At 44.0% G+C, this 14756-nt stretch overlaps 1 protein-coding gene across 2 annotated transcripts; it reads left to right on the forward strand.

Moving 5' to 3' along the window:
* Positions 1–210: 210 nt before the first annotated feature.
* On the forward strand, positions 211–4592 carry gp9 (glycoprotein IX platelet). 2 transcript variants are annotated; one of them, XM_086001727.1, is made up of 2 exons: positions 211–420; positions 3033–4592. In XM_086001727.1, exon 2 carries the CDS (start codon positions 3039–3041, stop codon positions 3633–3635), a length of 597 nt encoding a protein of 198 aa, XP_085857853.1. In that variant the 5' UTR covers positions 211–420; positions 3033–3038; the 3' UTR covers positions 3636–4592. The 2 variants fall into 2 exon arrangements, with proteins under 2 accessions (XP_085857853.1, XP_085857852.1); XM_086001726.1 differs by lacking the exon at positions 211–420 and adding an exon at positions 469–987.
* Positions 4593–14756: the final 10164 nt, after the last annotated feature.

Consider the following 14756-nt stretch of genomic DNA (forward strand, 5'->3'; position numbering starts at 1 on the left):
TAGACTGAGATTCTAATCTAACAAATAAATGAAACAGATGGATGAACAGTAAACTGTTACTGTACTAATATAGCGAAATATACATCCTTTATCAGGCAGCATGGGAAGCCATTCATAGCAAGAGTATATGTTGAGGATGAACTGCCTTTAGACTCCTTCTTTCAAATAAAATGGCTCAGAACAATCTTTTAATAGCGATAGTAGAACTTTGAATAAAGTTTTGGCATGAAACAAGAAATATGAGCTGAGACGATATGTGAAAGTTTGCAAACTCACATCCGTTCTAGTTTCTAGAAGGGAGATATATATGTCCTGCTTAGTCATTCTGACATCCAGTCCCTTTGTGTTTTCTTACTTGTTACTCAGTCTTGAGACTTTATTTGACCATCAAGCCAAATAAGAAAGAATCTGCACAGCAAGGTAAGCGATTAAACTTAACACAGATGGTGTATGTGTGATTTATTTAAATTCCGTAAATAGTTGATGCATGGGATGTTGGTGAAGTGAGATTTGTGTAATAAAAAAAAACATTTGGGGAGTAGATTTATCATCAGAAAGTTAGCTTTATTTATTGAATCTTAAGAGAGCATTGAGACTCAGAATTTCTTACGCTTTCAGGAAGATGTGTTTCCCCTTAAATTTTCTCATCTTCTCTCCCCTCCTCTCCTAAAGCTGATCGCTCATTCTGGGTGCACCACCATAGGAAGCAGGAGCCCTCCAGCACCATTGCTCAAGTAACTATTCTTCATCTGTAAGCTCAGATAGTGGCATTGGGCTAACCAATTATGGGGACCACCAAGCCATCTTTATTTCCAATTTTATTTCTCCATTAAAAACTTGGATCAAAATCCTTTAAAATTCAAGTAAACACTAGTTTGAGTCCTGCAAGCAACATATATACAGCAGTACTTCCCTTTCATCAACTTATTGTACAAAATGGGACCTCAGGAAGTTAAATGGTGCCAGTATTGTGCTCATTCTTTAAAGGTACGTAGAAGTCACCACAAGTTGTTCTGTCTGTGGAATTATATTTCTGCCCTTGCCTTTACAATGACTTTTACCCCTCTACAACCTCCTAGCAGGCAATTCAAATAATCTAGGCTTAGAAATTACTGTCAGTGTAAAGATTTGTTTGATAGTTGCCAGTAATATCAGGAGTGTGGTATGGCTGTTATTTGTTAGGCATTTCCGAACACTAACAAAATTGTGTAATTTGAATTTGAAGTTCAAGCACTATGTACTCAAATTATGCAGTCGGAAAATTTAGCCAGCAGACTGGGCACTGAAGAAAGAAATGACCCATATTGCAGTAATAACATAGCATTAGTGCAAGGCATTCATCTTCCACAAATAAAGCTGGTGTTATTAGGGAGTCTGCAATGAGAAAGCGGAAGGCTTAATTTAAAGGTAATTTGCTTTAAATGTACTTTCAATGTTCTAGGCTTCTGTGCACTGTGGGAACTGTATGCCATGCTCCTCTTACATTGCACTTGGCAGAGAAGTAGCAAGAGCAGGTAAGGGCTGCCTGTGATGTGACACATGTGGTTTACCATCCAATCCTGCAGTTTCACCAGGCAGCAGGAATTCCACATCAGGCACAGCTACTGGTCAATATCAGTAGAGGCTTGTGTAAGGCAGTTGCAGTTTAGGAATTGACAGCCTTGTGCCATATCCTTCATGAAGAACTCCACACAACATGATAACATCTGTATGGTACTGGCAGTACTTATCTACAGATCTATCAAGGAAATCGTAGATGCAATGATCAAAAATAACAATGTGAGAGGGTAACCCAAATCCACAAACCTACTGGCCTTCCCAAAGTCCAGAGGGGCTGCACCCATGTTGCCATTTGGTTCCTGAATGTGAGTCAGGCACATCTGAGACCTTGATGGCTAACTGATTCTGCCTGCTTTCAGCCAACTACTCACATGCAAGGTGTACCAGGTGCTTCTTGGTGGGATGGGAAGGGGAGCAGTCTCCTAAGTTGCGTGTTCCCTTGCCCTGAGTTCTTGCAGTAGGGTTTTCAGTCTCTGCTCGGCGATTAGCCGCCTCCTAATTACAGATCATAGTTGATCAAGTGGATTCGTGCTTCTGCCTGTTCATTGTCTGGCCTGCTGTTCAGGAGATCTATTCCACCTTTTAGCCAACAGACTGGAAACAGAAAAATTGTAAGTTCTCCTAAACACTTTTAGTAACCCACACTTAACCCCCAAATAGCACTCAAATAATAATTTGCAGGCTAATACTTCTGCTCCATGTTGGTAAGTAATCACTTCCCAATCCCTAAATAATAAGCCAATATTTATTGCTCTCCGCTGATGTGGACAGAGTGCCCTTTACTGAGAGTAAACATAATAATCCTAAGTGTTTCAGATTTAACTGACCAATGCTTGGCGTTTCATTTCAGAAGTTGTTCAGTAAAGTGCTTAACACGCTCAAAATGTATTTTACCTTGATGAGAATTAATATACAGCAAACCTAAAAAACTGAACCAATTTCAGAGTAGTGAGTGATTTTGCTTTACAATATTTAGTGCTGCAATGTATGGTATAAGAGGTATAATTCTGTAGAAAATGTTCTTGTTATTGAAACATAGAGGGAGAGCTGCCCTCACGACTCAGTAGTAATGTCACTGTCTTTGAGTTATGCAGACTGAGATGATCCCAAGTTTGATCCCTGGTCTATGTTTGATTAGCAGCAATAGTGGTGGTACAGCTGGCTTCAACAATCCGACTTATGGAAGGGAAAAGTCAGAAAGGGTTCCTGCTCTGGATCGCGATACAACTGTATAAATTTGTGTGCATGTGGAGACTGATTTGCCTCCTGCAGTCAAATAGCCTACAGATACTCAGTATCAAGGTTCACATATGAGTAATGGTTGCTGTTCCTCATGGAACTATATCCCAGTAAGGGAGTCAACATCTTCAGGAGAAGAGGGGAAGGGAGAAAATTGGAGAAAAAGTGAATGTCAATTAGCTATTTCTGCTGTCTTTTAATATATTGTTTTACAACCATTAATTTTATTACAGCTCAAGATGTTGGCCTCTGGTGGGTTAGCATTATTTTTCTTGCTCAATTTGCCAAGTGTCGAGTTGTGCCCAGTATCCTGCCAATGCACAAAATTCAATGACCAGGGCTTCAAAGTTGACTGCAGCGCAAAGCAACTGAAGGAAGTTCCTGCTCTCCCTGAAAACACAATTGAACTTTACCTACAGAACAACCATTTAACCACAGTTGCTCCAGGCACGTTTGACAAGCTTCAGAACCTGAGGAAGATAGACCTCTCCAGCAACCCATGGAACTGCGATTGCCATATTGGATATCTCAAACACTGGCTAGAAGACCAGCAACTCAACTCTAATCCATCAGTTCTTTGTTCGACCCCTGTTCTAATGAATGGCAAACGGATATTGAACCTGACAGGGAATGAGTATCCTGCCTGTGAGAGCCATGAATCGATCCAATGTAAACCATTTATTCACAGAGATATTTGGCTGTTTGCTGCATCTTTGCTTGTTCTTATTTTGTTGGTGTGCACAGTTTACATTGCAAAGCACTTAAGCTGCAGGGTTTTTATGGCAGATTCTTACTTTCTGCCAGAAAGCCCCAGAAGAAGATTAAAAAGCCAATAGAAAATACTTTGAGAAAGTATTTTCTCAATTTGACTAACAGTGCATGCCCATCAGTGTTCTCCCTAATATGCTCAGTAAAGCAGCATTACTACAGAAGGGCTCCCCTACATCAAAGAGCCTCAGTACTAGTCTTTTGACTATTAAACAGTTGGGGTGTTTTTGTAATAATGGGGGAGGGGTAATTTTGAAGTCAATGGAAATAAAAACCATGAGACATGTAAAACGGGCTGCTGATTTGCTATCACTCGTATTACACTATCCCACAAAGTCAAAATTACCTCCAGTATATTTTTAGATTTTCTCCCCCTTTTTAGTAAGCCTCTGCCTGACAGCATGACTAACAAGTAGTTAATTGACACAATATTAATTGCTTTTGCTGGGAGACTATTCCAGATACCTATTACTCTGCAATCTCATACTCAGGCCCTCCAGTTCTGTGATCACAATCTACGTTAAATAATCGGCTTATAGCTACAAAATCAAACCTCTCATCATTTCAGCGACCCAAATCATAGTCTTTCTCCATCATAATTTTTCCTCTGTATCCAAACACATCATGCTATTTAAAAATGCACCCACAAATTGCAGTGGTACAACATACATTCACACTCATTATCTTCAATACAGCTTGAAGTTGGTTGCCTGCACCCTAGTATGTGGCAGAGCAGGGCTGAAAAGAAGGAAAATAATGAGGGTCAAAGAAATATTCAGCTTTTGTTTCCTATATAGTATCTACAAAAATGATTGCAAATTTCTGCTGTCAATTATCAGAGTTTGAAAAACAAGTAAACATGTTTCATCTGCAGTTTTTTTTAATAATAAACTATAACCTCGCTGTGCTTTTCATGTTGCTAGAAAAATGCAATACTATTACAACTGTGTGAAGAAATAAATGTTTTATAATACCAGAATTTCCTGAATTCCTGTTATTTGTAAATAAAGGATGCATAAACCGCATAGGGTTGTTTCATGCTCTGTTATTCTCATTTTTAGTTGAACAATAAGATAATGATGGTTCACATCGTCATTGGGGAAGGATTGTTCTGTAACAATACTGTAAATGTGTTCATTAAATTTACAGCACTCAATTAGTTAAAAGTTTGTTATGGCCCATTTTCAGGCGCATAACTGATGGTGAGCTTCCAGCACAACACGTGCCTGAACCAAGAGATCCGAGGCTCGCCAGAAATTGGGCCTCAGGCTTCATTGTAGTAATAGGGCCGAGCTGCCGGCTCCTGTTGCATGTTCAGAGGCGTCCTGCCCAATTACAGCATCCGATTTGGGCCGTCTGCCTCGACGGAAGCGACCCTCACAGAAGTCCCGGGGAGGGGAAGGCGAACATGAGGGGGGGGGGCGATTGCGGGCAGGCAGAGGCCCTTTGGAGTGCTGTGACGCACTCCTACTCTTGCCAGCTCCACAGGGAGGTTTAAAAGAAGAACAAACTTACCTTTTTGGTGGCGGCTGCTGCTTAGGCCGCAGCAAGCGCTGTGGGAACCTGCGCGGAGTAGGCCCAGCTCCTTCTCTGCTCGGTGTTGCCCAATTTCCTGCAGGATTCCTCTAACAGGCATAAGGCCCTTCATTCACACACGCAAGGGGCCTAATGCTGTTTCTGGTGGGCGCCACAGTCGCCTATGTTTGTGATGGCATCTGTACCCCTAGCGCAGATTGGGCGCAGGACATTGCGCCCAACATTGGTCCTTTTTGCGGCTATTTTATGCCCGTAAAATGAGCACAATGAGGACCAATTTCTATCCCAGTAGATCTAACAAAGTCTGAACGAGTATTAAAAGAATGCTGCCTGAATTCTCAATAAGTACTCCGTCACTCAAAGGGCTGCCTGCACCGAGAGCACTAAATCAAAGTTCACCACATGATGTGTTGCAATGCAAAAGCAAAACTTTCACTGCGTCTCACCTTGCTTCGTGCTGGGAATGTATTTCACTAAATTGTGCACTCCCAGCCCATGATTTTCTCTCCACTAACTTTAACGGATGTAAAATCATTGTCCAGGAGTGTGCAGCACACACCACCGAGCAGCACAGTGGAACCTTTACTCCAGTGTTATTAAGTCTTCAGGAAGCTTTACCACATCCTAGCCACTTGTGTGACATGTTCAAAGCATTCTAGGAGGGATTTTAACTATTGTGCAGCTGCCCAGCGCGAGCCCTGGCCCATTTTGAGGGCCGGGCCTCATTAACATGCACCAAACAGCTCCATCACCTCGAATGGGTGTCCCGCTGTAGCTCTGGGCCGGTGCAATATTAGGCGGCCTAGAGGCCGGCCCAGCTGGCAAACATGTAGGTCCGAGGACAGGTGCGCAATCGCAGAAATGGGGGCTGGGGCATCTCTCAGTGGCCCATGTTATTCTCCCGGTGCCTGGATCAGCAATCCTACTCCTCCGGGCCCCACCAAAATAATTTCAACACATACATTTCTGGGGCTCTTCTTGCTCACAAGATTTTACTGAGTGGAGCGTCCACGACGCACAAGCTGCCCAGTAGGCAATTAAAATTGCATCTAGGTCCTATGTGTATCATAGGCCCCCAATTTACATAGATTCATGAGACACCTGGCTGATTCAGGCGAGTGCCTGGGCTGTCCAATGAAAGGCCCCCAGGAAAAATGGCGGAGCGGGAAAGGGGCGAAACATCTACCAACTCAAATTTAACTCTGCTGGGCAGTAGGAGTTAAAATCCCCCCCTTATCGTCTCCACCCTTGACTCAGCTCATCCGCTGCTGAAACCCTCATCTATGCCTTTGTTACCTCTAGACTTGACTATTCCAATGCACTCCTGGCTGGCCTCCCACATTCTACCCTACGTAAACTTGAGGTCATCTAAAACTCAACTGCCCATGTCCTAACTCACACCAAGTCCCGTTCAGCCATCAGTCCTGTGCTCATTGACATACATTGGCTCCCGGTTAAGCAACGCCTCGATTTCAAAATTCTCAATCTGGTTTTCAAATCTCTCCATGGCCTCGCCCCTCCCTATCTCTGTAATCTCCTCCAGGCCCTCAACTCCCCGAGATATCTGCGCTCCTCTAATTCTGCCCTCTTGAGCATCCCTGATTATAATCGCTCAACCATTGGTGGCCTTGCCTTCTGTTGCCTAGGCCCTAAACTCTGGAATTCCCTGCCTAACCCCCCCACCTCTCTACCTCTCTTTCCTCCTTTAAGACGCTCCTTAAAACCTACCTCTTTGACCAAGCTTTTGGTCACCTGCCCTAATTTCTCCTTATGTCAACATTTTTGTCTTAGGACATTTTGTGATGTTTTACTACATTAAAGGCACTATATAAATACAAGTTGTTGTTGTATTGCATCTGTTTTTTTGCAGACAGTATGTTATAGTGTTCCAGCCATTGTAGATTTGTCTGAATCATCCTTAATAACCTGATCATCACATCTATATAAAAAATCCCCAAAATGTAAACACTTTTGAAAGGAATTCCAAGACTGCAATCTTAATTTTGACTCACATTGTACTTGCACATCCTGTAGAGGGCGATTTTTGCCAGAAGCGCTCTGAAAGAAGGAGGGAAAACTGTGCTATGAGAGGATTCTTAACCACAAATCTAAGGCTGTGATTTTGCTGACTGAGACAGGTCCGGAGCAGCCAGGTTCGGTGTTGCGGTCCCAGCCCTCTGCATACTGCAGCCTGCACTTTCCAAATGATTTTACGTTAAAATTTTACACTTGTTAAACCCGCCCTGCGAGGTTCCCAGCTAATTAATAGGAAGCTGGTCTGATGACGTCATTTGGTTCCCTTAAAGGGGCCATGTCCAAATTGATTTTGACAGTTCTGCTGTCAGTGTTCTACAACATTGAGGAGCTATAAACACTGACAAGCACTGCACAAAGGTGCACGGCTGCACCCAGGCTCTCCCATGACTCCCTCCATATGAAGAGACCACCCCAGGAGATCAATGCAGCCTGGTTGCACATTGCGCAGGAAGGCACAAGCAGGGATGTTGTCAGAAGGACCAGGCTGCAGCGACGCAAGCCTTTCAATGATCTCAGTAGATCATGAAACGTTACTGCCAAGCCACACTCAACCTCATCCTGCTGTGCCACTCATCACATCCCTATCACTCTGCCTTCCCTACCCTACTCCTGCACATCTTTACTCACACCAACCTACCTTGAAACTCCACCCATCTCTCTCTATCTACATTATCACTTCCCCATTTCACTAACCACCCCTCACACTCACCCTCATCCTACTGCAAGCATACCAACTAACAACACACAAGGGTAGGCACTTGGGTGGTTTAACCAATGTTCCAATGATGTGGCACTGGATAGAGAGTTGACTCCAAACACTTGCAAGCTGCAGAAAGCTCAATATGTCTTCCAAATGCAGTAACCAACAGTTTCTGAGCTTTGAAAGTGAACAGCTGTAACATGGGATCTTTTATACAACTTTGGCAGCTGTCAGGTCATGAGATAATTCAATGCTGAATCCACTCACGACATGCTGAGCTGACGTGTTCCCCGAGCAGTGGGTAACCCGTGGGGGAACACGTAAAATTGAAATGTAGGCTTAAAATAACACTTAATTGGATGTTAACAACCCATTTAATGATGTGAATTGCCTCCCCACCGCTTGGTGTCGGGTCTGTTCGGCACCGACAGACCCGACACCTAGGAGACTCGTGTGGAGGCGGGTTGACAGCGGGTTCCCTACCCGCTGTCAATCTTTGCTATTTTGACAGCAGACCCGCCTCTGAACCCGCCCTCTGAGCGCCTGCAAAATTCAGCCCTAAGAACTCCCACTGACAGATCAACCGAGGAGCCTTATGGATAGCATCTTCAAAATTAAATGTGATTAACTGTGTATGCAGCCCTTCCAACTGCACAGGATAATGCGTGGGCAGGGATTAATGAGAGGGAGAAAATAGAGGGGGAAAAAAGAGAAATGTTTGTAAAAAGTGTTTGGAATAAGTAACATTATGTTGATTTTAAAAGCAGGTTTCTCGGTGAAATGATTCATTAGTTAGCTGCAGCACATCTTTTCTTTAACCTATGAATACTGTGCCTATCTGTTCCTGCATCATAGCTTTGTGCCTCTTGCTGTAATTTTTTTTTAAACTTCCATACAACAACTCTTGTGTGTACTTAATAATACCATATAAGCAGTACACTTGGCCACCTCATACTTTGTAGTGTACACACCAATGTTTTAAAAATATTTCTTTTTTTAACAATACTGGCAGAAATACAAAAAGATTGTAGCTTTAATGTTGTAACCCTAATAATACAAGGTACTAGAGATTAAAGACATTTCTTAAAGCTAGGCGGTGGTTAAATTTATTCGTCAAGGAACTCTTATCTTCCATAAACATTAGGTTTCCTCTCCATCACATGGTATAGCTTCAGCCTAACCGCAAGTCAGATTACTGCAGCTGTCTGATCATATTGGAGATTAAAATGTTTGTCACGCTTCTGCCTGTTTGAAACAAGCCGTAGCTATTTGGAACTGGTCACGTAGACGTATAACTGACAGCAACTAATTGAATCTACTGCTTTGTGCTGATCTGAACGTATCACTAAGAACCAGGTTCCAGCTGCTGGGGAGACGTAACTCTCTTACTTGCGAAGTATGCAGGAAAATCATTTGACAACTTTGCAAGTTTATATAAGCTATAAAGGTAGGTGTATTAACTGTCTGATGTTTGGGCTATGAAGAAAATCTCACCTATAAATAGCACTTTTGGGACTGTCATTTATGGACTAGCATTGTTCTAATATAGGTTCAAGTGAGAATCTTTAATTTGATGTTGGACTGACATTAGATGGCTAGTATAGTTTGTCTAAGCTATGAGATGCAATGTATTTATTTACTGAAGATAAATAAGAATGAGTATGTTGAACTGATAGAAAACTGTGGCTTAGAAATTCGGGCGTGCCTATTTAGAGTCATAGAGTCATAGAGTAATACAGCACGGATAGAGGCCCTTCGGCCCATCGTGTCCATGCCGGCCATCAAGCCCTGTCTAATCTAATCCCATATTCCAGCATTTGGCCCGTAGCCTTGTATGCTATGGCATTTCAAATGCTCATCCAAATGCTTCTTAAATGTTGTGAGGGTTTCTGCCTCCACAACCCTTTCAGGCAGTGAGTTCCAGACTCCAACCACCCTCTGGGTGAAAAAGTTCTTTCTCAAATCCCCTCTAAACCTCCCGCCCTTTACCTTGAATCTATGCCCCCTAGTTATTGACCCCTCTACTAAGGGGAAAAGCTCCTCAGCATCCATCCTATCTATGCCCCTCACAATTTTGTACACCTCAATCATGTCCCCCCTCAGCCTCCTCTGCTCCAAGGAAAACAAACCCAATCTGCCCAGTCTCTCTTCATAGCTGAAGCGCTCCAGCCCTGGTAACATCCTGGTGAACCTCCTCTGCACCCTCTCTAACGCGATCACATCTTTCCTGTAGTGTGGCGACCAGAACTGCACACAGTATTCCAGCTGTGGCCTAACCAGTGTTTTATACAGCTCCATCATAACCTCCTTGCTCTTATATTCTATGCCTCGGCTAATGAAGGCAAGTATCCCATATGCCTTTTTTACCACCTTATCCACCTGTTCCGCCGCCTTCAGGGATCTGTGTACCTGCACACCCAGATCCCTCTGACCCTCCGTCTTGCCTAGGGTCTTTCCCTTCATTGTGTATTCCCTTGCCTTGTTAGACCCCCCAAAGTGCATCACCTCGCACTTTTCCGGGTTAAATTCCATTTGCCACTGTTCCGCCCATCTGACCAACCCATCTATATCGTTCTGCAGACTGAGGCTACCCTCCTCGCTATTTACCACCCTACCAATTTTAGTATCATCTGCGAATTTACTGATCATACCCTTTACATTCATATCCAAGTCATTAATGTAGACCACAAACAGCAAGGGACCCAGCACCGATCCCTGTGGTACCCCACTGGCCACAGGTTTCCAGTCACAAAAACAACTTTCTGGAAGAACGTGGGATGCAGGAATTGATCCCTATGCCTGAATGGTGAAGCTCGAGGCACCCTCAATATTTTTGCTTGGGCCTCATTTTCATAATGTCAGAGAACTGCGAGGAGCAATAGGCAGCTCGCTGGCATGTTCCTCTGTCACAATCTCACCCACAACGCCACTTACTTCATCACTCCCACTCACTACCTCAGATATTTTCACCAAGGGGCAAAGAGATAGTGTTAATGAGCACGAGGGAACCGTAAGAGTGGATGAGGATATGTCACCTTCACAAAAGAGGTTGAGGCAAAAGCAGTCCATGGCTCCAGAATTGTGGGATCCAGACCTCATGGGTACTCGCTTGAAAAGAAGGATGTTTGAGGAACATCACACCTATATACAGTCTCTGAGGTCAGTCTGCAAGGATGTGCAGTACCTGACAGGTGTGTCTCAGGAGTCCACGACCCAAATCAAGAAAGCTTTTTCTTTGTTCCAAAAACATCAATACAGCAGGGGACCGCTTCATTGGAATCTGCAGCAGACCGCCACCTAAGAAGGGGACAGGGACCAATTAGTACCTCCTCCTCCTGTACCTCTGCACCTCTGGTATAGAATAGACAGCACCCTGAATACCGGTTTTTGGACCTGGTGGACTGGAATGCATGCTTCTATTTCTCAGGGCTTTCAGATTCTTATAGCTGCCTAATCCAGCCATCTTGCTGATCATTGGAAACGCAAATCCAAGGCCCAGTGGAATGGCGGCAGCTGAAATATGCCTGCCTAAAGGTGTCATTTCTCAGGACAACAGCACATGCCAGGCATTTGGCCTTCTCCGTCAGAGATCCATGCCAGTGGCACATAGGAGGCAACACCAGGCTGCCGAGGAACAAGTTCCAGAGATGCTGCAAGCAGCGACTCCCTCCCAGGAGCAAGTTGCCATGAGAGGAAGGCCACCTCAGTCCCAAGACCCTTTTGTAGCACAGTAGCAGCTAACCAGCTCTGAAAATGCTGGTGCTCATGTTGTACCTGGGAGAAACACAGGAATGGGAGGAAGAAGGGCACATTAAGTCATCCAGAGGAAACTCAGTGTGAGGAAGGAGGAAGTCGGCCTCTGTTCACTTTGGAGTTAGTTGCACACATGTCGTGCTTTGTTATTCATGGATTCATATAGGAAAAGATGCACTTATTTTGTGCTGACATATTCAAGCAAGTGATTATTATTGGTCATGTAGAGCAAAGAATTCTAATGTGTTGTGATGTTCTAGGATTGGAACTGATTGAACGATTCGTCCTTTATTTGATAATGGCATCGAAAGGCATGTCCATTGGGAATCCCATACCCGCTCTTGAGGGAACGGGAGCTAAATTTCCTAGTAGTCTCACAGTCAGTCAAAAGCCTGTGGGACAGGGAAACCATCAGGATATTTAGCCCCCGCTCCCACACCACCCACATCCCCCCACTCCCACCCCCACATCTCACCCCTTCTAAACACACCATGTCCAGGCTCAAAGCCAAAAAATAATCACTGGGAAAACTTGTTCCAAGCTGCAGTAATTAGCACTCAAATTTGCAGGAGTTTTCAGGATCAAATTTGGGGTAGATTTTAACTTTCAGGCGGCTGAACATTGGCTGTGAAGAGGCCGCAGCCATTTGGAGGCCTGGGCCTCATTTAACTGGGAACCACTGAGCTGCCCGCCCCAAACAGGTGTCTTGATGCAGCTCGCCAGATTCAGGACTGCGCAATATTGGGTGGTCCGGAGGCTGCTCCATCGGCAGCAAGGCAAGTCCGGTGAGTGGGCGGGGCAGGGGTCATTCATGACTGCGGAGGGGCGGGAATGACCCAGATTATTCGGCGAGGCCCAGTGGAGCACTCCTGCTCCTCCAGGCCTTACAAAAATAGTTTCAAACTGACCTTATTTAGGTTCTCTTCGGCTGTACGGCCCGTAACACTGGTCAGAGCGTGCTCGTTGCGCGCTATGCCCCGTTGTCTCACAAAATAGCAATGCATGTGATAGAACCCTTATTTGCATATTAAAAGGGCCAAATGCCTGAAACTGGCGAGCACGATGCCCGTTAAAAATGGCTTTGGCGTTAACAGGGTGGTAAGTCTTCTGGCCCCATTTTGAGGCCGTGAGCACCTCTTTAACGCCAATTCAAACAGGTTAAAATCGACCCCAAAGTTTCTCACTTCTGTCAGTCTTGGCTGTCCTGCCTTATATTTCCCAATCTAACATATCCCCAACGTATTGCGAACGTATGTTCCAGAAATGCAGAGCTCCGATGCCACTGACCCTCATTTACATATATTAAAATCAGCAGCGTGGGGGCTCAGTGGGTGGATCGTGGAAAGGAGCTAAATTGTAGTTGGAGATTCGATTGCATCATTCTTGGGACAGGAAAAACACGGACACAGATACCACCCCATTTTGCCAACCAGAGAAATAAATTGCTCCAATTGAATGCTCCAGAAATGACAACATAGAATGGGATTTTGGGGCCATCATGTAACATGTGTGACCCAGTCAAACTTTCTGTTTTGAAATTTGATATGGTTTAATTTTTATTCTAAACTGTTCTAATAGCTGCATTGCTTTTACTTATGTACATTTTATTGCTTCTATTTACTCAAAACAATCAGAAAAAATAATAATATTGGCAACAAGTTCAACTTTGCAGGGAAGTTATGAATAAAAATCCTAAATTTAAATATGTTTATTTAAGCAGGAGCTTGTAGAGAACTAAAATGTGTTGCAGAGAAGGAAAGATGAAATCAGTTTAATCTTTCTGAAGTTTCATGTTTCTTGACTCATTATTAAAAACCCTTATTCCAAACAGATGGAACAGAGTGTTCATTTTATATGCTAGGTAATGAGCTGCTCTCTAACCTGTGAGACATTCCGTTTTATTTGTTTAAGTAAGTGTGGTATATGAGGAGAACAAATGTATTTATTGATCTAACTAGAGTGGGAAGCAAAATGTTCAGGCTACTCTGCTGTGTCTGAGCAGAGCACTTGCAAACCTCTTTCCAAATCCTTTCAGTAGAGATGTGCACCCCTCTGTCAATTTCTCTTCGTAGCAACCCACTTGCAACAGCGTAATTTCCAACTTACTGTCAGCGATGCCATGGGAGATTCAGAAGGAAATTTAAAACGTCGCTCTGAATTGGGGCCAAATTTTGATGGTTGACACCAAATAGTTTGGAGACAGAGGAAGGCAAAGGACGCAATGGCCTTCTGTCAAGTATTGGCTTTTTCAGAATTTTAGATGCCAGTTGTTAGAAAAGCTAACGGTTTACTGGTATCTCGGAATTGAAAACGTGCCTGTCTTCATCCTTGTGCATTCAGAAAATGCTGACTGTTCACTCCGTGACTCAGCAAATTTATCAAACAAGCTAGCCTCTACAGAGCGGGAAAGTCCCACATTTAATCCAGTTTGTACTGAGTCAGTTGATCTCTGTGGGGGTGGTGGGAGGGAACAACAATTAGTCTCCCTTGAGTTGAGAAGGGGAAAATAGGGCAGGGTACCAAGGGACAAAGGACATTGCTAAAGTCTGGCTTGTGGTTAGAGATGAGCAGTTGCAACCTCTCAGGTGTTCGAATTTTCTGGCAGCTTACCATTTGGGAAAACCAATGCCACATACAGTGATACTGTTGTTTGGTATGGACAGTGATTCCCAGTTTTCAACACACGTCTAGAACAGCAACAATGGTTTCCCTAAAATATTGCGTGAACAGCAATTAAGGGTTAGAGAGGTCCAATTCGCAAAATAATTACAGATGAGGAAGGCCATTCATGCCACCTTTGTTCAACCACCCAGAACGATCCACAAGATTACAAGATAGTTAGGGTTGAAATTAATTGCAGTCACACTGCATTCTCCAAATACTAAAGTGACCTACACATCCGTTGGCTATCAAATCTGGCCTCGGGCGACTGTCTGTGTGGAGTTTGCACATTCTCCCTGTGTCTGCGTGGGTTTCCTCCGGGTGCTCCGGTTCCCTCCCACAGTCCAAAGATGTGCGGGTTAGGTTGATTTGGCTATGATAAATTGACCCTTAGTGTTAGAGGATAAATACGTGGGGTTACGGGGATAGGGTGGGATATGTGTCGGTGCAGGCTCGATGGGCCGAAATGGCCTCTATCTGCACTGTGGGGATTCTGTGATTC

Source organism: Somniosus microcephalus, chromosome 11, assembly GCF_052327205.1.
Source record: "Somniosus microcephalus isolate GS21.2 chromosome 11, FLI_Smic_1.0, whole genome shotgun sequence".
Taxonomy (NCBI): domain Eukaryota; kingdom Metazoa; phylum Chordata; class Chondrichthyes; order Squaliformes; family Somniosidae; genus Somniosus; species Somniosus microcephalus.